The sequence below is a fragment of the Trichomycterus rosablanca genome, chromosome 20, assembly GCF_030014385.1.
Source record: "Trichomycterus rosablanca isolate fTriRos1 chromosome 20, fTriRos1.hap1, whole genome shotgun sequence".
NCBI classification, from domain to species: Eukaryota; Metazoa; Chordata; class Actinopteri; order Siluriformes; family Trichomycteridae; genus Trichomycterus; species Trichomycterus rosablanca.
The window spans coordinates 11,316,144-11,344,060 of NC_086007.1; the positions used below are offsets into that span (position 1 = coordinate 11,316,144).

General features: G+C 39.7%; 1 protein-coding gene across 2 annotated transcripts; it reads right to left on the reverse strand.

Annotated features, from left to right (window-relative positions):
• Nucleotides 1-1,382: 1,382 nt before the first annotated feature.
• Nucleotides 1,383-27,909, reverse strand: LOC134334666 (microtubule-associated protein tau-like). 2 transcript variants are annotated; one of them, XM_063017082.1, is made up of 14 exons: nt 27,839-27,909; nt 21,189-21,336; nt 19,543-19,650; nt 18,116-18,310; nt 13,881-14,666; nt 9,968-10,314; nt 9,004-9,156; nt 8,173-8,263; nt 6,904-7,148; nt 6,627-6,719; nt 5,894-5,972; nt 5,709-5,809; nt 3,707-3,890; nt 1,383-2,324 (listed from the first exon to the last, which is right to left on the reverse strand). In XM_063017082.1, the coding sequence occupies exons 2-14, from the start codon at nt 21,325-21,327 to the stop codon at nt 2,320-2,322; spliced, it is 2,526 nt and encodes an 841-aa protein (XP_062873152.1). In that variant the 5' UTR covers nt 21,328-21,336; nt 27,839-27,909; the 3' UTR covers nt 1,383-2,319. The 2 variants fall into 2 exon arrangements, with proteins under 2 accessions (XP_062873152.1, XP_062873153.1); XM_063017083.1 differs by lacking the exon at nt 13,881-14,666.
• Nucleotides 27,910-27,917: the final 8 nt, after the last annotated feature.

Here is a 27,917-nt window from a genome sequence, read left to right on the forward strand (position 1 = left end):
ACATATGTAGATTTGGTCTCAATTTGAAGAAGAGAAGCTCAGGTAAGCAGCGGTTATAATTTTATGCTGCTGTGTGGTTGATCTGGGTCGTGGTGCTGCTGTTTACCATGTGCTTTCATTTTGCAATGATAGCAAAGCATTATCAAATATTGAACTTTTTCGGGATTTTTTTGATACTCATTTGTCTGCCATTGTACTTTAAGTTTACATTATATCGTATCGTATAATCGCCATTTCTCAAAAGCATATAGATATGATTTTTTTATTCATATTGCCCAGCCCTACCATGAACATGGTTCAATTCTATAAAAAAGATGTTTAATGCAATACTTAATCATAGAGACTAGACCAGCTAGCTTCATGCAGTCATTAGCTAGTAGCTCTACACTGAAATGGAAAAGCTTTATGTAAGGTTATAAATAGATGATTATTTAACATGCTCATCTCAAAAATGGCTGGCTTTTTCTAGTACTATTAGAAATAATTATTAGGGTTCTCTTTATGATTTTGCTTTACATTTATTAATATTCCTTTTACCATATGTGCACCCTTGTACCTCCAGTACCCCAGTTGAGAAATATGCCAATAAGAACACTGGCATTTAAGTCCATTAATGTCCTCACAAGCCTCTATTGTTAATTAATTATTCATTAATTACAAACCCACTGTCATGAGTCAACAAATAAGTTTAAATACTCAACAAATGCATGCAGAATTAAATTGGAGTTCAGATTTCTTAAATTGAGAGTTCAATAGAATGCAGGGATGATTTTTTTGACGACAACTACTTTTAAATTCAAATTTTCCAAGTTAGAGCACCCAGGTGGCGCAGCAGGATAGTCCACTAGCACACCAGCACCGAGATTCAAAGCTTGACGTTGCCACCGGTCAGCTGGGCGCCATCTAGCGGGCATAATTGGCAGTGCCTGCAGCAGACTATTGGCTACCGTGTCTGCTAGGGCGGGATGACCGGACTATGTGAGTGGAGTCTTCTAACGCTGTGCAAGGACCCCGATGACTGCACACAGGTCGGAGGAGGCGTGAGCAGGGAATATACCTTCCTCAGAATTCTAATTTTCCAAGTTGGAGTTCAGATTTCTTACATTCAGAGTAGAATCCTGGGATGAATTTTTTGATGAGAATTGAGAGTACTACTTTTAAATTCTAATTTTCCAAGTTGCTGGTTGCAATGACAACTAAGAGTACTACTTTTTCCCTTTCTAATCATGCCTCTAAATAAGTACCTAGAGTAAAGGATTTTAGGTTTTCCACCCCCTTTTTACTCATCCTGCCCAAGTCATCTGTTTAACCAAGCCTGTTGTTGACATAATATAATAATTCAGCCCATTGTGACAATAATCTATGCAAACACAGTAAGATTATAAAAGCCCCACTGTTCAAACAAGTGCGAGTCTATGAGCCATGATCTCCATAACGAGGAAATATATTATGAGCAGATGAATAGACGGCGTTTGTTTATTTTAGCTGGACTGTTAGGCATGCTGACAGTTATATACAAGGTGCTTATCTTAATTCCATAATGATTTAACAAAGTACATATTGTGCACTAAATGGTTTCCATTGGAGGATCTGCTGGTGAAGGGGGGTGGTGGTTATACTGGATCACAGTTAGTCTGAAACAAAGGGAGTTGTGCAGCAGCAGGTTAACATGGGCTGGGTAATCACATGACACACCCACCAACTGTATGAAATCCTACCCTAACTGTATGTTAACATCCAACCCTAAAGAAGGTAAGATTTGTTACCAGTCCACATCTAATCTAGTCTACTAGACTCCACATCTAGCACTCGTACCTCTTGGGATTGTAATCAGGTGTGGTTATGCTGACCCTTAAACGTAATTAAAGAAACTGGAAGGCCAGTGAAAGCTGAACAGACATGACGCCTATAAGGCCATCAACGAACCTCAAACATTCACATGTGCTCTTGGACTACCTCAAATTAAAGCACAAACCTGTCGAAGCCTGAGCTCCAATCAGTGCGCATCTGAGGAAACAAAGAAAACAGTCAAAAAAAAAAAGAGAAAAGAAGTTATTCACAATGGCCATATAAACAATCATGTGATAAAGTGTTAAAGGATCGGCTTTTGTTCTTCTGGTTTACTGGTTCGAGCCCAGTCTCTGGCAACTATATGCAGCAGGCTAGATTGAAACAAAGGAGACTGTGAAGCCCAGACAAACACTGCAATGCATTGTGGGTGGGATGTGGCTGCCACTCAGGGAAGGACCGGGAGATGATACTGGTACCACGGTTCCGTGCCAGCTTGTACGACCTTTTTGGAAGCTCAGCTCGTAAGGTTCAATCTGAGAAACAGAGACGACACAAGACAGCCAGTGATCGGGATGGTGAATCTGGTGACTGGTCATAATGTTCTGTCAAGTTTGGACTTAAAGATACATCCTATGAAAAAATTATTTTAAATCATTTATTGGATACACTTATTAGCAATGGGTGTGGGGCTGACCTGAACTCAGAAATTAGGAGGTGTCCACATACTTTTGGCCATTGCTGTAGAATTTATCCTGTTGTATGTGCCACATATAAATATATAAATAGGACAGTTGTAGCCTAGCGGTTAAGGTACTGGACTAGTAATCGAAATGTTGCTGGTACAAGCCCCACCACTGCCAGGCTGCCACTGTTGGGCCCTTGAGCAAGGCCCTTAACCTTCAATTGCTTAGACAATACACTGTCAGGGTACTGTAAGTCGCTTTGGATAAAAGGGTCTGGTACATGCCAAAAATGTAAAATGTAAATAGTGTTTTGGCTGGTACCGTATTTAGGGGCACCACAGCAGATCATTGCATACCTGATTTGGCCCCCCTATTTTCCAATTTAGCGTACCTAATCCGCTGCTGGGGACCCTGATGGTGTCCAAATAGGGTGTATATTCTCCTGACACACACTCGATGCGTGCACAGTCCACCAAGCCCTTCTTATTCTCCAGTACTTTAGAGCCATGCACCGATCTCTACGCTTCTCCACTTGCGCACAGGCGCCTTGGGCAGCCAGGGTCCTTATACAGCGCTGAAGACCTCATCCCCTTTTTAGTCCGGTCTTTTCCCACCCAGCAGACTAGTGGCCAATTTTGTCTGCTGCAGGCACTGAACTCGGGGAGTTTAGAATCCCAGCGCTGGTGTGCTAACGAAATACCCCGCTGCACCACCTGGGTGCTGCCAAATGCCCTTCCTGATGCAACCCTTCTTATTTTATCAGGGCTTGGGACTGGTGCTGAGAGTGCACTGATAAGTGCACCTCCCAATGGCTAGGCTAATAGACGCCCGACCGGCTGATAGCACTCCTGAAATTCAAACCCTGTAGTAGCTTATTTTAGTGCCGCACCACCTGAGCGCCCTAGTGTATTAAAATCAAAGGTAATTAAGCTAATTCATTTAAGTAGTAAATTGAGGTGGGTGCCTTTATATTTTGACTGTGTTCAGAACAGTTCAGAACATACAAGCCAACATGTAAAACATCTTGCTAAAAAACAAAATTAGGTCATAGCTTGGTTGGATGGTGTGTGAGGGTGGGCACAGGTCATTATTATACACATAGCATTTTAGCAAAGAATCAGAACAAGCCAAACCCAAAACATCAGTGCCAACTGCTCATACCCCTAAAATTACCAATAGAAAAATAAAATGAATGGACGCTATTAAACAGCTAACATGTTATCTGCACTTACTTGTGGCTGGGATGCGTTTGTCCAGACTTTGAGAGTTTGATAGTCCATCTCCTGCAGACAGAGCCGACTGAGGAACAGCAGAGCTTTCTATCTGCTTATTGTCTTTTAGCCCTCCAACTGTGGGAATGGGTGGGTTTGTAGGGGCAGGTGGGCTTCCTTCAGATTTCTGCTGATCTTCTGTAGTCTGAAAAGTGTACAAATGAGGACTTGGTGTACAGGAATTATAGGTTTTCTTAGGAATGACAGTGAATTTCTTAACATGTTTGTAATATTTGTAATAATATTGTAGGTTTTCTGCGTTTCTTTTGGGTTTTATAAAAACGTAGTGTAATGTAATGCTTGGGTGGTGCAGCAGGTGGTCTAACACACTATCCCACCACCACGGATGCCTGAGTTTTGAGTCACAAAAGACTTAATAGGCAATGTTTGTGGGAGGGAAGGCCTGATGGAGAACCACCTGCTTGCTGCTGCGACTCCATGTGTTTCAACAGAGAGAGTAGAATTGTATTACTGAGAAACTACAGTTCAATGCAAAATAACTTCTCTTATACATTTTGTTATGAGCATGACATTCAACACTCCTGCACAGAGACCTAATGGAAAGAAAATTACAAACCTGGAACCTAGTAATTGAAGTTTTTTTTAATTATTATTTCTACTACTAATATTTCATCAAAACTAATACTTTAGCGCAAGTCAATACTATTTTTCTCCCAGTCTAGTGCATCCAATTTCTGCCCGTCAATCATCCTCTCACTAATGCTGGTCCCTGCTCCTGATTGGGGAGGACGAGGCTGCTCCACGCCCCCTCCGATACGTGCACAGCAATCGAACATCTTATCACCTACACTTGACGAGTGCAGTGCAGTACAGCGCTGTGTACGGAGAGCCACACCCTCTACCGCACTCCTTTCCCATCTCCGTGCAGGCGCCACCAACCAGCCAGCAGAGGTCGTAATCGCACTACTCTGAGAGAGAGTCCCCACCCGGCTTAATCCTGCCCCTATCTGAACAACAGGCCAATCATTGTTCTTGTGGCCGCTCAGCCTCAGCCGGCAGGCAGAGCCGGCATTCGATACGATGTATTCGAGATCTCAGCTCCGGTGAACAGCGTGTGTTTTTACCGCTGAGCCACCTGAGTGGCTAAGTCAATACTTTTGTAAATGTTCTAGCACCCCTAGCGGTGTGCCTATTTGGTACATTAAACAATACCAGTATGTCATGATGTATGCCAGTAAACAACCCTAACATTTATATAATACATTTGCAAATTGTAATAAACTGCCAATTTAAGCCAGCAGCTATTTAGTCACTTTTAAGTCTACGTAGCCAGTCTGTACCAGTCAGAAAACAGGTACTGGTACTCAACCGCTATCGATCTAACCAATGGTTTTTTTTTGTTTAAAATCAAGTAATTGGACTACAAAAGTCTTGTATGTGGCATTTTTATAATCAAGTCTTTATTATTTTTTTTTTTTATATACATATACATATGCATACAAAATGCATTAATAAACACTTCCAACACACCCTTTTTAAATAATGACAGGTTTAGATGAAAGTTCGAGGAGCAGGTGGGTCTTCCTGACCCTTGGCTGGTTTATTAATACATCTCACCTTGTATGTTATGTAATGTTGAAAATATAGCTTGAAGCTTTAAATAAAAAATGCCACCTTCATGGCTCTTTCAGGTAGCAGGTTTACAATATCAAAATCAGCACCAGCATTGTTTTAATATAATGGGATATGTGATTGGTTGGACTTGCATTGCAGATTTGACAAACTGTATTTCTTTTGCATTTGAGATCTAATGTCGTGATTAGTTTTAACTTGTAAATATATGTTTTGGTTGTTTGTGTATAGAGAAGAATAATTTTTGCCTTATTTATTAGTTATTTGCCTAGCAGATTTAAAGAATGTTTATACATTTACTATGCTTCTAAAAACACTTAAAACATGTTAAAACAAAAGGTTTGGTAGGTGTTAGACTGTTGTCTCGTACCTTGATACTCTCACCTCCTGACAAGTTGTTCCCACTCTCCTTTGATCCTTCTTCGGCATTATTTTTAGTCTTTAGAGCCTCAGTCTTCTCATTTTCATCATCTACAGATCAGTGGTTATTATTAGAATACATACTGTTACACTAGAGTTATAAAAAGTAATTAGCCTTCAGGCATGCTCTCTTACCTGACTTTTGCTTGTTGTCCTTAGATCCACACTTTGAGGTCACTTTGCTCACATCAACCTTTTTATTTGTAATCTGAACCTAAAAAGTTAATGCACAGCACAGACCACTATTTAAAAATGTAAAACATATCTCTTCTTTCTACTGTTATCAGTGAAATACCTGAAAAAAGCTTCCAAACCACTGCTAATTAATTTTATTAACATTTAACTTATTGTCCTAACTTTTTTGCAATTGGATTTAGCAAAATACCTGATTTTGTATAAATTGGCATAACTCACCTGATTATTATATTATTATATTAATCATATTAGGTGGCATAACCTACCTAATATGATTATATTATTATTATATGATTATATAACAGGTGCCATAACCCTCCTAATATGATTATATTATTATTATTATTTGATTATAAAGTAGGTGGCATAACCCACCTAATATGATTGTAGTAATATTATATGGTTATATAACAGGTGGTATGACCCTCCTAATATGATTATATTATTATTATAGGATGATGTAATAGGTGGCATAACCCACCTAATATGATAACATTAGATTATTATTATTCAATTATAAATTAGTTAACATAACCCACCTAATATGTTTATATTGTTATTATATAATTGTATAATGGGTGGCATAACCCACCTGATTAAGACCTGTATGCATGTCTGTTCATTGTGAATTAAGATAACTTGCACATTCATTTAATACCAGTTGAGAACTTACATTTCCTCCTCCTGGGACATGCTTGATGTTGTCCTTGGATCCACAGCGTGAAGTAACATGGCTGAAGTCCAGCTTCTTGTGGACTATCTGAATCTTTACCAGTCATATAGAGCAAACAGTTAATTTTAACCCCATTAAGAAATATTTTACACTATCTGACCCAATATGAGATTTAGATTTATTAGTCTAAGCACAGACTATATTTATTACAGCTGGTAACAACAGTTTGTTAGTACAAATGTTCTACCGCTGAATAAAATGCCTGGCTTCACCGTACCTTGCCTCCACCTGGCTGGTACTTCATGTTGTCCTTGGAGCCGATCTTTGAGGACACTTTCTTTAGATCCTGTGTGGGTGTGTTACTAGCTTGACCACTTCTCGGGCTTCGTGGCACAGGTGGCTTTCGTGGTAGTGGTACCTGCTTGGGAACAGGCGGTTTGGTGATCCGGGAGGGACGAGGGGCTGGAGTCCCGTCAGTGGCTGGTGTATCTGGACCACTGGCTCCATTTGTAGGGCTTTTGACTTTGGAAAACAATGAAAAACAATGGAAGAATTATAAAACACTATTAATAAAGAAAAGCTGGAGAACTTAAGAAGAGTCAAGAAAGAGACTTCTGTGCCTTTGCCCATAACTTTGGCAAATTTTAATAAATTTTCAAAATCTGTTCATTGTTGCAGCACCAGATCACGATGAATAATTTAAAACGACGACTGGCTAGGTCCAGTTTCCCTAGAAATTCGACGTGTTGACAGATAGGCCTGAGGTTTGTTCTTTTGGCTGAGCACCAGTTTTTTCTACGCTTTGCTGTCATCAGTACGAATCCTTTTCAATCCTTGTCATCAGTACAAATTCAGCAAGTAATCTCATACAGTTAAAATTCAGTCCTCAGTGGTAAAAAAATATCTTGTGTTACAATATTGTTGTCTACTACTGTTGAACAAAAACACAAATGGTTGTCATGATAACCAGTAGTTTAAAATGAACTCATTGTGTCCAACAGTAAAATAACTTTTTAAAACTGATCAACATTTGCCAAAGTTATGGGCAAAATCAATTAAAATTTTAGAAAAGGAAAGGGAGTTTTTTTTAAATACATCAAAGTGGAAAGTGTTACGAAGTCATTTCTAAAGCTGTGAGACTACAGGTCTCGCTCGCCTTTAATCTAAGCAGAAATTGTATCCATATTATACCTGATGGCAAAAAAACTGCTGATAAAAACAAACCAAGGCTGCTTTTACACTCACTTGTGTTATGGCTAGACAACTGGGTTGAAGTGTCTTTGAAATAGCAAGGGGTGTTAACAGGCAGCCAAGGAGTACCCATTGACAGTAGTCTGAGAAGGGACAAACCCTAAAATGCCAACAGATTGTTGGGCACCCAAACCTCATTGATGCCATCTGTACAGCCAAAGTGATGATGTTGTAGTGACATGACAAAATTATTAATAAATGACATACATTATATTGTAAACTAAGAGTTGTATGACTCTTGGATTTATAATTAAAGAAATCAGTGCACAATTGCTCAGACTGGGTTTTATCTTACCTGAAGAGCCATTAGTCTTGCGTTTTGTCGCTGTGGCACTAAATTTTGGCACTGGGGGCTTTCGCTTGGCTGGAGTACCATTCTCAGAATTCTAAAGAATATTAAACAAACGTTAATCACAGTTGTGAATCCTTTGACATTACCTATAATAGAGTGTCGTATTTTTGGCACAGTTTTTATATCTTGACACACCCCTTCTTTTATTCTATTATTTTGGACACTCCAAATGGCCCCCACCCCAAGACAGACACCAGACATAGCCAATCATGTCTGTGCAGACACCCAACCGGCCAAAAGCACCGCTGAGATTACAACTATAGTGTGTTGGTGTTTCTTATAAATTGTAGTCTGATCTTCATTCAGGTCATTAAAAATAGACAAACACATTCTGCCCTAGTCGATAATATACAAACAACTGTGTATGGTAATGTCTTTATGTATTATTATTATTATTATTATTGTTATTAGAGAAAACCAGAGCCGCCCACAGGGAGAACATGCAAATGCCACACAGAAAGGACCTGGATAGGACCTGCTACACCTGGATATCTTGCAGTCTGATATGGTCTACACTTGGAACTTGTGTATTTTGGAATAACCAAGTTCATGCATTTGACCTAATTTACTTTTGTGCCTTTGTTTATTATTTATTTTGCTACCATGATATCGCTATTTCAAGATTTAATGATTGGTTCAACAGAAGTACTGTCCACACACACACATACACACTGGAGAAAGGCAGTGTAGGAATCATTGTATGTTATTTTTATGCAGTCTTTCATAGCTAAGAACGTTTGCGATCACAGATGTTTCAGTAATAATTTAACTCACCTTTGCCTCAGTGGTGGCAGGTGGCTTCCTGGTGGTAGCGGTAGGGGTGGTTTTCTTCGGCACTGGGGCTTTTTTGGTGACTGAATTGGGGGTTGCGGCACTAGATTTATCTTCCGGGGACTTCAAGTTTGGTTTGGTTGAAATTGGCTTCGTCTGCATCCGATTTAATATGATATCCACATGGAAACAAGGAATTAAAAAGAGCTTATTAGTAAGAATCACACTTTACTTTACTCAGTTGCCGTTGCATTTGTATTTGTACTGTGTATATTGTATTGTTTGCACTGGTGTTGTGTTGCACCCTGGTCCTGGAGGAACAATGTTTCATTTCAATATATTTATATATAGCTGAAATGACAATTAGATACAAAAAATGCCCTAGCTGTGACTGTGTATGTGTGTGTTTGCCCTGTGATGGAATGGCAACCTGGTCCAGGGTGTTTTCTACCTTTTGCCCAGTGAAGCACCAACTGCGACCCTGACCAGGATAAAGCAGTGGTAAAACAGACAATGATTGATTGAATGAAATGACAATAAAGCCTCTTGATGATAATAATAATGTGTGAATGGTAGTAGAACTATAGTAGTGATGAATCCATACTATGGCGGCTTGGTGGGTAGCACTGTCGCCTCACAGCAAGAGGGTCCTGGGTTCGATTCCCAGGTGGAGTGGTCAGGGTCTTTTCTGTGTGGAGTTTGCATGTTCTCCCCGTGTCTGTGTGGGTTTCCTCCAGGTGCTCCAGTTTCCTCCCACAGTCCAAAGACATGCAGTCGGGTTAATTGGAGATACTAAAATTCTGTGTGTGTTGCCCTGTGATGGACTGGTGACCTGTACAGGGTGTTTTCTGCCTTTCGCCCTCTGAATTGTACCCACTGTGACCCTGACTACGATTAAGTGGTGGTAACACAGACAATAAATGAATGAATGAATCCTTACTATGAGTGTCCTTGATCCCAGACCTACCTTGGGTTTATCAGGACTGGTCAGTACTTTAGTTCCGTTAGCTGGAGAGGGTTTGGTGGTTTCTTTAGCAGCCTTTACATTCTTCTCATTTTTGACTGTCTTGTCAACCTTTTCACTGCCATTCTTCTTCTCCTCCTTTACTTCCTTTTTTATCTGTTCAACCTGATCCACTTTTTTATTTTTCTCATTCATCTCAGTCTTGTTATCCTGTTCCTTCACTGACTGGATCTTGTCTGTATCGTCCTCTTTCTTTGTGAAGTCTTCGATCTTCGCTGTGTTTTCAGGCTTGTCTGTCTTGGAAGGCGTGTCCACCTTCTCTACCTTCTCTTTGACGATGTCTTCTCTCGCTTTATAAATAAGACAAATTGAGTCACATTTGAAATGTAGTCTAAATATATCTTGTGTACAAATCTGAGAGACTACTATGTGGCCAAGCATATGTGGACACCTCTTCTAATCAGTCGGTTGGCTATTTCAGCCACACTTTTTAATGACAGGTCAGTTAAAATAAGCACACATTGACAATATTATGAGTTGTACTGGAAAACACTTACTTTCAATGTGTTGCCTTGTGGGATGCCCCTTTTCCCCCTAGTTTTCTCCCAATGTAGCATGGCCAATCCGCTGCTAAGCACCCTGATGGCGTCCAAGGAGAGTGTATGTCTGACACACTACCTCTGATGTCTGCGCAGTCCACCAATCCCTTCTTATTCACCCATACTTCTGTGGATTTGCGCATGAGGTCTGCTTCAGGTATGGAGAGCAACGCCCCGTTCTCTGTGCTCCTCCACTTTCTGTACAGGCGCCCTGGGCAACCAAAGTCCTTACACAGTGTTGATAACTCCACCCTTTGGTCCAGTCTTCCCCACCCAGCAGACTGGAGGCCAACTTTGTCTGCTGCAGGCACTAGCCAATTGTGCCTGCTAGAGGGTGCCCAGCCGAGCCGTAGCAGAGCCGAGATTCGAACCCGGGAGTTGCCACTACTGTAGCATGCCAATACCATGAATTTCTTAAGAGAATTCAGAAGGTCAGTAGCTACAATCAAAGCTCAAAAATTTGGACCACCAAATGCTGAAGGCAGTGGTGTAAAGCACACAGTCATTGCACTCCTGAGCAGTGCTAATGCGTACTTAATTTTTTATCTGGCGATTTGTCAGACAGATATGGATTTGGTGTTTTGCACCATGCCAACTTTATTGCACCATGCCAACTATAAAGTGTAATAGAGGCTGAATAATAGTCAAGGGTTGTTTTGGATAGTTTGGACTGGGTTCTAGCGGAAAGGCACACTGATAACAAGCTTATTTATTATTATAGCATTTATTTACATTCCAGTTAATTGTATGCTTTCAATATTTAGGGAAGGACCGTTTTCCTGTTTTAGCACTGTACTGCCCTGTGTTTGGGGTGTGTTCAATTAAAAACCTTTTAGCATCAGATTGGAGCAGAAGAACGATGGATGTTCGAGCAGCATATAGAGGATCAACTCAGCATTAATGCCCAGGTTTTTGGGTGTGATATTTAGGTGTTCACATACATTTTGCCACATAGTGTATCAAACTTTAAAACAACTTGCAGTTCAAAAAAATACACATCACATCAAGGTCAACTTATGTGCAGATATTTTAGAAGCAATCGAGGTGGGGTGGGTTTCATAAAACTTGCATTTCCACTGATGAAATATTGATGCACGTTTCCATTCATAACTTTATGTAATTCCTATATGGTTATATATTTTGTAGATGGTTTTATTAATCAAAAACTACACTGTGGATAGGCTATAGCAATAACTCTCAATAAGTCTAATTTGTTTTACATCAAGCATTCATCAATCAACGCAAGCCATAAATAAGAAGGAGATAAAAAAGAGGGTGCAAAATAAGGGTGCCAGAAATAAACCAAGACATTAAGACTTTTTGAGGGAATTTTCAGATTAAAAGTCAGCTGTTTTTTATGTAAACAGTCCTATAAGAGACCGATAGCACTGAATACGGCACACGTGATTGAACAGCTCATGTAAGAGACAAATAGTTAAACAATCAATGCACTTTAGAAGGAATACTGGAACAGAAACATGAAGACGTGCAGATATTGCATTGCAATGCATAGCAATCAGTGTGTTCTGACATCACCGACGCGTTATTAAATACCAGAAATAGAAAATATCAGAAACCAAGAAAAGTAAGAAACACAAGGAGCATTTATAAGCAATTACCAGTCACACAAGGAAAAATGAAATATTGTCTATTGGTCACTTAAGAGTGATTTAGCCAAATGCCACTGATAGTGTGGTGATCCAATATTAATGTACAAACCCCATGTCCAGAGCAGTTGGAATATTTTGTAAAATGCACTAAAACAACAACTGGAAGAAATGTTGAGAAATGTTGTTTCCATTTATACGAAGTCTGGCACAGTGGTGAGCCACTTGCAAAGACTGAGCTTTGGGTGGATCCTCCTTTAATACCCCGTCATGATACCCTCACCTGTTAGAAATCCACCTGCTTATTGTGGAATGTTTCAAAACAGGAGACCTTGTTTTTCACTCATTTTGACCCTGGCCCAACTTTTTCAAAATGTCTAACCTTCCCAAAAAATGGGGTTTGTATTTGATCCCATTCTATAGTCATACAAGAATACTATTCTCTCTATTTTCTGAGTCGTTTTACAGAACACACAACAGAATAGTTGCATAAAAAAAACTAAATACGGCAATAAATCACCAGATCAACATGCATGTAATGTCGTAATAAGAAACCCTTATGTTTACCTGAGACACTTAATCTTAATGAAGTGTTTTTATGTATTAAAGCTGTTAATGTATGCACATTTCCCCCTCATAGCTAGGTATTAGGGTATCATACTTATTTTTTAATGGAACTAGATTGTAAATACATATTTTGACAACATAGAAGCGTCTGTTGTTTGTTAGCACAATTAACTCTAAACTATTAGATTCTAAATATTTCACTCTAAAAGCGCTTTACTGTTTAGTATAACTTAAGGGTTAAGTTTATAAAGCTACATAACATCTACATAATATGACATTTGAAACATCTGTTAATGTGTTAGTTATCAAAGGCTGTTGTTTTTTTTTATGTAAGATGACAGACCTTTGGTGGTGGTGATATGACAAATTTCTTTGTTATTTAGATTTTCCTTATTTTAGTTTAGGTTGGTGCTTATTGAATATTTTAGTATATTATTGCCTAAAGTTTTACTTAAAACCTCTCTCTTTAATAATCAGCCCAGAAAAAATACAATATATGGCACCAGACACCTGGCGATGAGCTTGTTATCTCATTCCAAAACCATGAGGAGCATTATCAACATCCCAATTTCTCCCATATGTGTTTAATAGGGTTAAATATAAGGCCTATGACAGTTCCCCATACCAAACTGTCTTTTATGCACAGACGCCTATTAATGCCAGAACAGGATGTTGTAGGTATGTCATTACATGATTGATTTTATAGACCTGTTAGTGATGGGTGTGTCTAAAACACCTAAACCTAATAATTAGGAGAGCTGTCTACATACATTTGACTTTACCACCTTATCAAAATGAATGTATGATGTTTTATGGAGATGTCATGTAGCCCTTCTTACATTATCCTTAAGTCTTAAGGTTCCAACTAGCATCCATCCAGGATTCAGAACTTCTACTTCATAAGTATAAAGTTTATATTTCTAAAAATACAACTTTGCAATGCTAACTGAATTGCCCCCCCCCCCCCCCCCCCCCCCCCCCACACACACACACAAAAAAAAATAAAAAATAAAAAATTATGCATTTCACTCAACAGATATACAATAGGTAACTGTGATGTACTGTAAAATAATTCTATTAAATATAGTTAAGCAGAAGAAGGCTCACTCCACTGAGCCATGCACATTCTTCTGTTTCACCAACCTTTCAGTTGGAGGGACTTCGCCAGTAGTGGTTCCTTAAGAGACGTGAGGGAATCTGGATCGGCAGGAATTTTGCTCGCTACAGTGCTGGAAGAAACTGAAGTGGAGGGCCCAGTTAAAACTGAAATGTCGGGGCTATGGATGGAATCTGCCAAGGCATCATGGCCCGTTGGTGACGTATTTAGGGAGGCATTTGTTTGATTGTTCTGAGATGGATCAGGTTTGTTAGATGGTGAAATGGCATTGGCCTGACTTGTTGCTGATAGGGATGCTGATTGATGTGAGGTTATGAGGGATGCAGCCTCTTGGTCACCACAAATGTTAGAATGGATTTTGGTCTCATGCTTGTCCAGAGAAAAATCATCCACGTTCAGGTCTGTTTTGTAACCAGGAGGAGGAGAGGTACTAGTGGGATCTGCCAGGCTGGCCCACTCCTCAGGAAGCTTCATTCTGCTTTTACTTTTCTTGGCTTGGATCCGTCCGCCACCCCACTCTCGGATCTCACTCTTCCAGTTCTCCCCATCACCCGTGGGAGAAAAGTCATCCTGGTCAGAGCTTTTCGATTGGGTTTTTTCAGGAGATCGAAGGCTTTCCAAGAGACCAAATCCATCATCTGTAGAATCACATTTCTTCCTCTTTTGCTTCACGGCTTCATCTTCATCTGGCTCTTCCTTCAACTTATGTTCATCCTGAACTCCTTGGGCATATAAAGCTTCTTTGAAATCTTGCTCAGTCTTGTTGGGGGAATGGGAGAACATGTCCTGACCTGTCCAGGAGCCTCCCTTTACTTCTCGGTTTACAAAAAGAAAAGGGAAGTGCCATACTTTACCATGCCAATCGATTGTAAACAAATGCAATCAAAAACATTAACATTCATGACATATGTAGCAGATAAAATAACTCATTCTCCACCCTTCACAAGAATAATTATCATTGTAAATAAAGTGTCAAACATAGCCCCTAACATTTAACCATTTAAAAATTCATTTTATTAGAAACACTACATTTTAAATGATGGTCCATGTTGACATGTTTGCATCACATAAATGCTGTATATTTGTCAGTCAGCGTTCCATTGGGCTTAGATCTGGTGAGTACAGAGACCACTAAAGGACACTGACATAAACCTATAGCTATATTCAAGGGTTCAGTTACAAGTAACTTGTGACTTACCATGCTGAAAGTAGCTGTAATAAGATGGGAAAATTGTGGCCATATAGAATTCTCATTTTCAGTATATATACACTGCCTGGCCAAAAAAAAGGTCACACACACTAATATTTCGTTGGACCGCGTTTAGCTTTGATTACGGCACGCATTCACTGTGGCATCGTTTCCATAAGCTTCCGCAATGTCACAACATTTATTTCTGTCCAGAGTTGCATTAATTTTTCCCCAAGATCTTGTATTGATGATGGGAGCTTTGGACCACTGCACAAAGTCTTCTCCAGCACATCCCAAAGATTCTCAATGGGGTTCAGGTCTGGACTCTGTGGTGGCCAATCCATGTGTGAAAATGATGTCTCATGCTCCCTGAACCACTCTTTCACAATTTGAGCCCGATGAATCCTGGCATTGTCATCTTGGAATATGCCCGTGCCATCAGGGAAGAAAAATCCATTGATGGAATAACCTGGTGGTTCAGTATATTCAGGTGGTCAGCTGACCCCATTCTTTGGGCACATAATGTTGCTGAACCTAAACCTGACCAACTGCAGCAACCCCAGATCACAGCACTGCCCCCACAGGCTTGTATGGTAGGCACTAGGCATGATGGGGCATCACTTCAGCCGCCTCTCTTCTTACCCTGATGCACCCATCACTCTGGAACAGGGTAAATCTGTACTCATCAGACCACATGACCTTCTTCCATTGCTCCAGAGTCCAATCTTTATGCTCCCTAGCAAATTAAAGCCGTTTTTGCCGGCTAGCCTCACTGACAAGTTTCGTAAGGCTACACAGCTGTTTAGTCCCAATCCCTTGAGTTCCCTTCACATTGTGTGGGTGGAAATGCTCTTACTTTCACTATTAAACATCTACCTGAGTTCTACTGTTTTTTTTACTGTTGTGATTTCACCAAACGTTTAAGTTAATAAACGTGATCGCCGATCACGATCATTCAAGATTTTTTTCCGACCACATTCCTTCCTCGAAGATGATGTTTCCCCACTGTCCTTCCACTTTTTAATGTGTTGGACAGTTAACCTGATTTTAGTAGTTTCAGCAATCTCATTAGATGTTTTCTCTGCTTGATGCATGACAATAATTTGACCCTTCTGAAACAGATTTACATCTTTTCCACCACCACAGGATGTGTCTTTCGACATGGTTGTTTAACAAATGGGAAGCTACTCACTAAGGGTTAAATAACTTGTTGCCAGCTGTAACATAATCACCCATGCAGTAATTATCCAATGGGAGGCTCTTACCTATTTGCTTAGTTAAATCCAGGTGGTGACCTTTTTTTTGGCCAAGCAGTGTATATATATATTAGGGTTTTCCTTAAAACGTCTCATATCTTTATTAATCACCCAGAAAAAAAACAATATATGGCACCAAACACCTGGCAGTGAGCTTGGTAGACATCCCATTACAAAACAATGAGTACTATGTATAACCATCCCATTTCCATGGAATACACTATGCACCAATGCACCATGCACCAAGGAATGCACCATGCATCAATGCACCATGCATCAATGCACCATGGTCAGCAACAATATAAACTTAGGACATGGCATTCAAATAGTTTTTGATTTGTATTAAGGGTCCCAATTTGTGCCAATACCAATAAACCACCATCAGCTTCAATTATTGTCTGCACATAAAAAAAAAACAAGACCACATTTTCAAAATTTCCATCCATGCAAGTACCGTAACCTTATTTTTTATATTAGTCTTAGTCTTTTTTCTGGACTTCTCCTCTTTCATCTTCCAATCTAGTCATTTCCAATTCCCGACTGTGAATCCACTGCCGCCTGCTCAACCCCCGGTCTCAACAAGGAGAGCAACGCTACGACTCCATGTGAGCCCCCCTCTACTTGTGCAAGTGCCCGGACCACTCCTGGAGAACGCATATCGCAACAGGAAGATACCCAGTCCAACCTTCCCTGCCTCAAACACGCCCAGCCAGGTCGTTGCCGCTGATGAGATTCAAACTCAACTCACAAGTTTGAACACTCCTGACTGGTGTGTTAACATGTTAGACGGCTATGCCACCTGAGCTCTTTATGCTTAACCCTTTAATGGTCTGCTCAACCATTTGGTTAAGCTCACTTTGAGTTTTAATACATGGGTAAATAAGCTGTATTTAAATAATCTTGTTTGGGAAGTATCTACTCCTTGGTTGATATGTGTTAAACTCAAAAATATTGGTAGGTGATTTTGGACAATGAAACTGAAACACCTGGTTTTAGACCACAATAATTTATTAGCATGGTGTAGGGCCTCCTTTTGCGGCCAATACAGCGTCAATTCGTCTTGGAAATGACATATACAAGTCCTGCACAGTGGTCAGAGGGATTTTAAGCCATTCTTCTTGCAGGATAGTGGCCAGGTCACTACGTGATGCTGGTGGAGGAAAACGTTTCCTGACTCGCTTCTCCAAAACACCCCAAAGTGGCTCAATAATATTTAGATCTGGTGACTGTGCAGGCCATGGGAGATGTTCAACTTCACTTTCATGTTCATCAAACCAATCTTTCACCAGTCTTGCTGTGTGTATTGGTGCATTGTCATCCTGATACACGAAAGAGCAAAACTGTGCTCTTACCCTGCTAATTGAACCTTCACACTCTGCTCTTACTGGTGCAATGTGCAATTAATGAAGATTGGCCACCAGACTGGTCCAATTTAGCCATGAAACCTCCCACACTAAAATGACAGGTGTTTCAGTTTCATTGTCCAACCCCTGTATATGTGAACTTAAAGCTATCAGCTTAAAAATCATCCATGAAAGTTGCTTAATTTTTGTGATAATCTCAACTGTTTGGTAGAGGCTCATTAAAAATACTGTGTGCACTAGAAAAAAAATACGAATTCTTAGTTGTCGGTATAGTCCTAAGAAACTAGGAAATGCAAAGTAATAATTCTTTAAACATTATTTTCTTGGTGAGACCATTAAAGGGTTGAATTTCCGGTAATAAAATATGACTTAATGTTAGTTAATGGCAAAAATCTAGCTTACCTGCACAGATCAGCAGTATGGTAGATACTGTACGTAGAGGTAAATTTTACCTGCAGGTTTGTCCACAGCATTGTGAGGGCTTGTGTCAGATGGTTTACTGGAAGCCTCGAATGGATTAAGTGGTTGACTGGTATGTAGGCTAGATGTCTTCTGAGGTTCTTCCTTGCTAGGTGGGATAGTTGACTGGAAAGGGGCCATGCCCACATTCATATTACCACCCAGATTCTTGCCTGGCTGGGAGAACCCTACAGAGCACAAGAGTTAGCTATGAATGACAGAGCTAAACAGAAATCAGCTTGCTGCAGTAACTTTGTAAACTACAATTTTGTATTTCTCCTCCTCTAGAACATTCTGTATTCATGCTAATGCTGTGACCTGTTTTATATATGTGTCTTGTCCAGCACACACACAGAGATCCTTAACCTTCTCTTTTTGGTAAAATTTTGATACAATGGAAAATTTATGACTAGATCTGCTAAGAATGACAATGCAAGTGTTTGTCACTTCTTTTGATCTCCTTGTGCCAGAATAGAGCGAATCAACACGATGGACCAGAAATGTATGGGCAATAAGTCTTGATTTATGGTTTAATGGCAATTATATACATTTAGATTCTAACTCACAACACAGTAGTCTATAAAAAAGTCAAGTGTTCAAGGGAAGTCAAGGGAATACTTTGTGAATCAAACGTATAGTAAAACAAATAAGCCATAGTTCAGCCAGCCGTGAAAATAGCGCCACGGACCGTGAAATGAGCTTTTCCTGTGTAATACGCAATGTGCTGTGAAATTCAAAATGTTGGCGGTCCTAGCAATCATATGGTGTAATGTACTGACAATGTTTGATGTATGTCTTTACGTATTGAGTGTATTTTGTCCCTTTGGGGATTCCATAACCAATGGAAAAGTGCACTTCTCTATACATGTGATCATCTCTGTAGAGTCTGTGCTGCGCCTCAAAAGAACAAGCCAGTAAAGTATTATGCTCTTGACAGTTTGTCTATGTACAGTTTATTTCTTTCTTCTTTATTTTCGGCAAACTCTTAAGTCGCTCGGTTACACTAGCAATTGCTTAGTCGAAGTTTGGAAAACTCCCAACTGATTATGTGGGTGCAGAGTGGGGTGTGTGAAAACACTGCAAGAATTTTCACCTTTAAAAGAGAGCTACAGTGTTAAGGTCGGCTGTGCTGTGTATTGTAGCTTCCATTTATTCTATCATTCAATTTATGAGTGTAAATAATCCAGTAAATAATCCAGTATGCTGCATGTATATTTTTGAACCAGCAGATTTTGGTTTTTAGAAAACCCAGGATAATTTAAAAGATTGAAATGGTTAAATGGATATTAAAGTACCAAAAGGGATTAATTCCTCTAACATCAAACCATTTCATAGCCATAAATATTGAGACTGATTTCAGGAAAAAAACCTGCTTAGAATCTTCTGAAATGTTCAGCAGGCGTGTAGCAGGTGGCCTTACCAGACACATCACTGTTGCTGAGCTTTTTTTCAAACGGACTAGTATGGTTTTCCCCCAGGGAAGCAGAGAACTGGCTCTCAGTCAGCCCTCCAGAAATGAAGCCAAAGCCTGTGATGGTAGAGAGCATAAAAATAAAACCATCGTACTTTTGTGTTAAGCACATATGATCATCTGTTCATAGAGAGACAAACAAAATTGTGAAATATTTTCTTCTAGGCCGAGTCGTTGACGAGTGATTGACAGCCTGGTTTAATGTGTGTCCTGTCAATGACGACAGGGACAAATGTGCCTAAAATAGCCCAGGCCTCATCCATACTGCTGATCGGATATAATAAGAGAGACAGTCAGGGGCGGTGCTGCGGAAATGAGGAGACAGAACGAATGTGTGGGTTCACTGTTATGATCAAACGACCAGCTGAGGCCATTTCTGCTTGTGTCAGCTAGACAAAACAGTATGAATCTTGCTTTTAATATATTTTTTCTTGAAGTTTATTAAATATCTTCTCATTGGTGAAATACATTTTTTAGATCATGATCACAAAAATAGTGCTTTTTATTTCTATGCTGATTGCAGTTGCTCCTTCAAAACATTTTAATAGCCTCAGATTTCTGAATTTATGATAAAATACAGTTCGAGAGCCTGTTTTCTAAAATATTAACCACAAACCCCTTTTCCAGAAAGGTTGAAGCATTATTTAAAATGGAATAAAAACTAGAACTTCTGTCACTAAACTGCCACTTCTATTGAACTTATTTTTAATTGACAAAAGTACAAATAAATGGCTTTTGTTGTTTCCAAATGTTGAATTTGATCTCTGCAACACTCAAAAAATGGACCATGAACAGTATAAGTTGAAAGAATAAAGTTACACTATTTTAAAACCTTCTTTGATAAGAAGGTGAATTGGTAACAGTTGATGGTATGATGATTGGGTATAAAATAGGTATTTACCAAAGGCTCAATCTTTGCAGGGAACGATGGGTCATGGCTCACCACTTTTTTTTGCCTTCTTGAGCAAAGTTTTGATTAGTTAACAAAAAAAAATCCTAACACAACATTGCAAATAATTTACGTCTTTTACCAACTACCGTACATAATATTGTGAAAAGATTCAGGCACTGCATAGAATTCTCAGTCTGTTTAAGGCAAGCCCATAAAACAAGAAACCAGTGTTGAATGTGTGCATTGCATGAGACACTGTCAAGCTACTACTGATGTCAGTGATTAATTGGTTAACAGACAACCGACAAAGAAATCATTGTTCGATTAATGCTGTTTGATAAAAAAGGTCATTTAAATGTATTTAGAACAGTTTACGCTTTATCTCTGCCCACAGTGCACTGGCATTTTATATGGAACAAAAAACTTTTTATGCACTTATTAAATCTTGATTTAAATCTGTCTTAACTTTTTTGGAAATGTGGTTTGAAAATGTTTAGCAACACATTACCCAAACACAGTGTTTTGCCGGTTTAGTTGTGTTCTTGCCCTGTCTGCCAGTTTACATTTACTGTTAACATTTGTAACACAGAAATAAAGACATTTCTTATTATATTTAATATCTATTATAATAACTGTATTAAGTTAAGTTTTCTGACTAATGTTATGGTAACAGGTTGAAAAAGAAGCATAGGTTTTTGCTTACCTTCTTTCTTATCCACACTGCCACCAACTTTGCTGTCCAAACTCTTAGCATCTTGTCCAGCCACAACATCTTTCTTCAGCAGGCTATCCTGGCCTGGCATGGGAACTCCAAATGTATGAATATCACTTTTAAAGTCCATTCTTGTAATCTAGATATAAAGAAAATATAGAAAATCAGAAAAGTTTCATCCATTTTATTTCTTTTAGCAGATTAAATGGAAGAAATTATTCAATGTATCGGAAAAAACATAGATGTGGGTAGATAGTGTTTCCTCACATTACTGGCAAACATGCATCCTAAATCACATACAAAAAGTGGTAATGCCACTAATGTTTTCTTCACTAATTTGTCTTGAATTTAGTACCGAAAAAGTTGAGACCTTTTGTAAAGCGCAAAAAGACTATATGATTTGTTAATTCTCTTGCATCTTTATTTAACAAAAGTAGGCAGATTTCCAATGTTTTTACTAATCAACTTCATTGTATTTTGTATATAGAAACACATTTAGAATATTATGCCTGCAACACACTCTAAAAAGTTGGGACAGAGGCAATATAGGAGAAAAACTTTATAGAATATTTAAGTTACAACATTCCAATATAAAAGCAGGTATAACAGGAGGATCCACCATAGGGTCAGTCTTTACAAGCAATGATGGGTTGTGGTTCACCACTTTGTGCACTGCTTAAAGAGAGAACATTTCAAAAAGAACATTTCTCAATGCAAGATTGCAAATAATTTAGTTTCACCATCTACTGTTCATAATATTGTGAAAGGATTCAAGGAATCTGGAGAGATCTCAGTTCGTGTAGGGCACAGTGCAGCATAAAAAGGAGAATCAGACAGCTCCTTTGCTCCTAATTTTTAGAAGTGTGTTGCAGACATTGAATTCTAAATGTGTTTCTATATACACAATACAATGAAGTTAATCAGTAAAACATTCAAACTCTTTCCTTTCCACTTTCGTCAAGTAAATATAAATTTAAGAGAATGAACAAATCACAGGTTCTTCTTTTTATTCCCCTTTACAAAACATCCCAACTTTTCTGGAAATGTACAGTAGTTAGTATTTTGATGCATATTGTCATGCAGTGTATCAATGGATACTTCTTAATTAATTTGACTAATTTTTTGAAAATGAATTAAAAATCAATACCTGAAATATTTTATTCACAAATGTATTCATTCTCTCTATCCAATACTTTATAGAAGCCCCTTTGGCAGCAATTACAATCTTCTTGGATTTGTCTCTACAAGCTTTGCACACCTGGATTTGGGCAGGTTATTCCATTCTTCATGGCAGATCCTCTCAAGCTCCATCAGTTTGGATAGCAAGTACCTGTGAGCTGCCATCATCAGATCTCTTTACAGATGTTTAATGGGGTTTAAGTCTGGGCCTGGTTGGGCCACTCGAGAACATTCCCTGAAGACACTGCCCTGTAGACATTTCAGTGTGATTGTGGGTGTATGCTTCGGGTTTGTGTGCGCTCTGGAGGAAGTTTTCTTTCAAGGTTGTTCCTATATTTGGCTGCATTAATTTGTCCCTCAATATTCAACAGTTTTTCTGTCCCTGCTGCTAAGCATCACCACATAGCATGATGCTGCCACCACCATGTTTCACCACAGAAATGGAACTAGCCAGATGGTGAGCCAGATTGTGATGGTGTTTGCTGTTCTCCTCAGACCAAATAACCTGTATTTTCATGTTACCAAAGTACTATAGAAAACTCCAAGCAGTTGTCTTATGCCTTTTACTTAACAGTGGTATCTGTACTGACACTCTGCCATAAAGGTCCAAGTTTCTGGAGGCCACTGTGGTCCTGAGAACACTCCAGACCTTAGATATTCCTCTGTATACTTGCCCTGATCAATGGCTTGCCACAATTTGATCCACAAACAGTTCCTTTCATTTTATAGCTTGAGAGAATGAGAATGATAAGTGTACGTATTATTTTATTTTTATTTTTATTACTATTATTTTTTTTTATGAATTGTTTGCTACCCCTCTTAAAATCTGTGTTTAGAATGCTGGACTGGTTTTGCTCACAGTGTTTATCCTACTGTTATACATTACTACATTACTACTTTACACTGTCTTTAACCAATAAAGCATAGTTTGTTTTGAAGACCTGGTGGTTAATGGTTAACCATCAACGAATGACAGTCAGTTATGAATTAAAATAAACTGGCAACATTTGCACGCTTTGCAAGCGCACATCATAAAAAGTGCACAGAACGCCAAGGGGTCTAAATCCACTGTCTTTCTGAATTTATATTTGTTTTCAATGCAGTGGCAAGGTTTACATGACATTTACCAAATGTCATATGTTTTTATTGGTGCATATTGGACTATTGTGGCACAGCTTCAGGATGTGGAGACTTGAAAATGAAACATTTTGAATGAATGTGCAGATTCTACACTTTATTAAAAATATACATGCCGCTCAGGTGGCGCAGCGGTAAAAAAAGCACATGCTGCAACCAGAGCTGGATCCCGAATACATGGTATCGAATCCAGCAATGCCTTACCGGCTCGAGGCTGAGCGGCCACATGAACAACGATTGACCTGTTGTTCAGTTGGGGGGCAGGACAAAGAGCCGGATGTGGGTCTCTCTCTGTCAGAATGGTGCAGTTACGACCTCTGCTGGCTGATTAGAGGCGCCCACACAGATGAGGAAGAAGTGCTCTTAGGGTGTGTCTCTCCGCATGCAACGCTAGGTGGCGCAACACTCATCAAGGTGTGGGTGGCAAAAATGCATCCGGCTTGCTGCTCATATGTCGGAGGGGATGTGGGTTAGCTTCTCCTCTGTCAGGGCAGGGTTCGGCATAGGCAGAGAGGAAGCATGATGCAAATTGGATAATTGGATGCGCTAAAGGGGAGAAAATGCAAAAAAAAGGAAAATATATACATAACATATGATGCTTACATTATTTATTTATGTCACTATCTTTATTTTATCATTTGTTTGTAATAACAACTAGTGACAAGTTGAAGTAGCTAACCCACATTTTTCAACTCCTTAACTCCTTAAGACAGTAAGATCTGTAGGAGGAGGAGAACGATGCGAAGATTAAATTAAGGACCATGTTGCTGTGCAGCACCAAACTCTACCTGTTGCGTCACCACGCGCCCGCAGTTTAACATAATAAAGCATGGCATGGCTATTTATACACAGAGAATCAATATGAGTGTATCTGTTTATTATAAGGGATGGCTCCTGTTGATGGCTGTATGGAGCCTTGGTAGAAAAAAAAAACATTATCCTTTAAGTGAACGGTGTGTGTGTGTATATAAATACACCAGGGGCAAGAGTCTAAGACTATTAGTGAAAAATGTTTCTATCTTTTCTCTAGTGACATACAGTTTAAAAAAAGAAAAACATTTAATATAATCTGCATGTAACCTTTGATGTTAAATCTTCTTTTGTACAAAAGGTCAGATTTTCCTGAGCCTTATCTTTTCCATTAACGCACATGCACAGTTAACTCTGGTATTCACAGTTGTGAATTACTAAATACTATCCCAGATCACAGCTTTCCTGTCGGCGGGCAGAGCATCTACAGACATGATTAAAGGCATATAAAAACAGATTTTTGTTCATATTTGCGAGTACAAAGTCAAATGGTAATATAACCACAGATAGTATAAAAAAAACAAAAAAAAATCTAAAGTAAATGAACACTTGTTTCCTCCTCTGTAAAAGAAAGATCACCCTAATTTTTTCTACTGATTAATTATTTATTTATTTTTTCCCCTTTTTCTCCCACTTTAGCGCATCCAATTTCTGCCCGTCAATCATCCTCTCACTAATGATGGTCCCTGCTCCTGATTGGGGAGGACGAGACTGCTCCACGCCCCCTCTGACACGTGCACAGCAATCAAACATCTTATCACCTACACTTGACGAGTGCAGTGCAGTACAGCGCTGTGTACGGAGAGCCACACCCTCTACCGCACTCCTTTCCCATCTCCGTGCAGGTGCCACCAACCAGCCAGCAGAGGTCGTAATCGCACTAGTCTGAGAGAGAGTCCCCTATTCGGCTTAATCCCGCCCCCTATCTGAACAACAGGCCAATCGTTGTTCATGTGGCTGCTCAGCCTCAGCCGGCAGGCAGAGCCGGGATTCGATATTATGTATTCGAGATCTTAGCTCTGGTGAACAGCGTGTTTTTACCGCTGCGCCACCTGAGCGGCGATTAATTATTTTTAATTTACAAACACTTCATAGTCTGTTCAACCTTAAGCTATCGTTAACTAAAAAATGGTATGGACATGTCCCCAACATTCCTACCTAAACCTACAGCTGTGGCTCAGACCTGCACCATTACCTGTTATGCCACACTTGCACACTTGTAGTAAATATAGAGAAATATGACTCCCCATGTTACTTTTTCCCCATGGGTGCTCGTGTGGTGCAGCAGTAAAAAATAAGGTGATATCAGCCAATCAGTGTCAATTAGGCTGTGTCTGAGTTGGGACTGGTCGATGCCCTGAGATGGATTGACGTCATGTCTGGGATGTGTTACTGCACCCTCCATGACCCTAACCAGTATAAAGCAGTAGTGACACATAAAAATGACAGGGGTGCTTTTCCCACTACATTGCTGTACACCAGTGCCTATGGTTTTTGCAGCACTTAGATCTTGGATTTGATCTGATTTGATTTACTTTATTGTCCCACTAGGGGAAATTTTACTTGGGCCACCCCGGGCTACATATCGTATATACAAACATACAACAAAATACAATACAATGCAAACATTGAACATCAAACAACACACATTAAAATACATTAAAATACCTCCACTACTCTGCTCACATGTTTGAATTAAGAATAGTAATAGAAATTGGTACAAAAAAGTTTTTTAACCTATTAAATCTACACAATGGCATTCTGAATCTTCTTCCCGAGGGGAGAAGTTGGTATTCTGAGAACATAACATGGTCGGGGTCAGAAGTAATATTCCTTGCCAGCCTCAGCACAGACCGCTCATAGACTGCACTTAGTGAGGAGTACTGATTGCCCCCAATAATTTTCCAGACATTTTTGACAACACTAGCTAATTTATTCGTTAGTTGGGTTGAAAAGCCACCAAACCAGACAGAAATATCGTAACTGGCAATGCTCTCTAATATGGTCTTATAAAACAGAATCAGAAAGTAAAGTCTCTGTTGCAGTCTGGCACAGAGATACTCTGCATGGGTTAGCCATCCAAGTGAACAGTCAATATAAACCCCCAGATACTTGTAAGAAGACACCTGAGATATGGAATTGTTATAAATAACCACTGGACTGTGGTCACCAATTCTTTTGTGATCAAAGACAATCTCTTGTGTCTTCTTAATATTCAATTTGAGGAAATTAATGTCACACCATTCCACAAATCTAGGGATATAGGGTAACTGTAGCCTAGTGGTTAAGGTACTGGTCTAGTAATCAGAAGGTTGCCAGTTCAAGCCTCACCATTGCCAGATTGCCACCGTTGGGCCCTTGAGTATGTCCCCAGATTGTATACTGAGCATACATCCCAAGTGTCCCGGAAGTTCCGGGAGTCTCCCGCATATACATAGCGGCTCCCTGATGCCCGCAAGTCAGATAAAATCTCCCGGAATCTAGAACGAGCGGCCAAGAGCGCACACACACACACACATGCACGCGCACAGGCGACACAGACTTTTTTCCCCGATCGCGTATTAAATCCGTTATCTGATATACAATCTAGCGCACTGTGTAGGGAACATACCTCCCTGAAATGAGTTTTTGCAACCTGGGATGTCTGATACTGTCACAACTGCAAGTCACTTTGGATAAAAGCCTTTGCTAAATGCTGAAAATGTAAATGTATCTTTTTTGTTGTAATTAATCCAAGATCAAGGTCAATTGGACCTGCATGGTAGAGATTCTAATTGCAGAACCATATTATGCAGGACACGTCTCTGAAAGCATGTTTTGTTTCTTCAATCCTTTGTCTAGGTTTTCTTTTGCATTCCCTTCCAGGCTGTGGTGTGTGTACTTGGCATCTAGGTGCAGTTTTAAGATGGAGAGTGTTTTTTAATGCTAGGTTTTGGTATTAGGGCCTCAGAACAAAGCTCATGTACAGCTCACCAATCAAACAAGCAAAAAGCAGTGCTTCAGCAGTGGATGTCAGACAAGGTTATACACTGGCGTCTATTCAGGCGCAATTTCGACCTCTAACGTCACGCCAAGTCTGGTAACCACAGACGGACAGTGACGTCAACACCCAGGCCCACTGTCTCAGTACCGCTATAGAACCCAAACCCGAATACCCACATCTGGCCAGAACATCTGCCATACACTGACACACTGATTAACGAAGCATCGCTGTACTGCTGCATTAACATGAGTGAACGTTTACACTTATAAACATTAACCCGTCCGTTACGCATTAAGCGCGTTCATGAGAATAACATCTCTCATAACAATTCCAGCCTCATCACAAGCGCGTGCACGCACCGCACGCGTCCAATATCAATACCAATAAAGACGCTGAAGGCAGCCATTTATTATACGCATCTTCTGTTCACCTCGCTGTAGCAGCTCATCACATTACTGCATTACTGTCTAATCATTTTCCACCATATGACATACAAAAACGCAGCGATATCAGGATAAAAAGACAAACTCACCGCTATAATACTGATAAAGTGCAGTGATGCGCTTCTATCTGCTCACACAGCAGGTGCACCGCCTCTCACAGCCTCGCGC

What these genes read in the sequence shown, in the direction of transcription:
- LOC134334666 (XM_063017082.1), bottom strand. Translation starts at nt 21,327, where the DNA reads ATGGACTTTAAAAGTGATATTCATACATTTGGAGTTCCCATGCCAGGC. An exon ending in ACCAGCCAGGTGGAGGCAAG is followed by an intron (nt 6,720 to 6,903) that starts GTACGGTGAAGC and finishes TGACTGGTAAAG; the next exon opens with ATTCAGATAGTCCACAAGAA. An exon ending in CAGGAGGTGAGAGTATCAAG is followed by an intron (nt 3,891 to 5,708) that starts GTACGAGACAAC and finishes TACACTTTTCAG; the next exon opens with ACTACAGAAGATCAGCAGAA.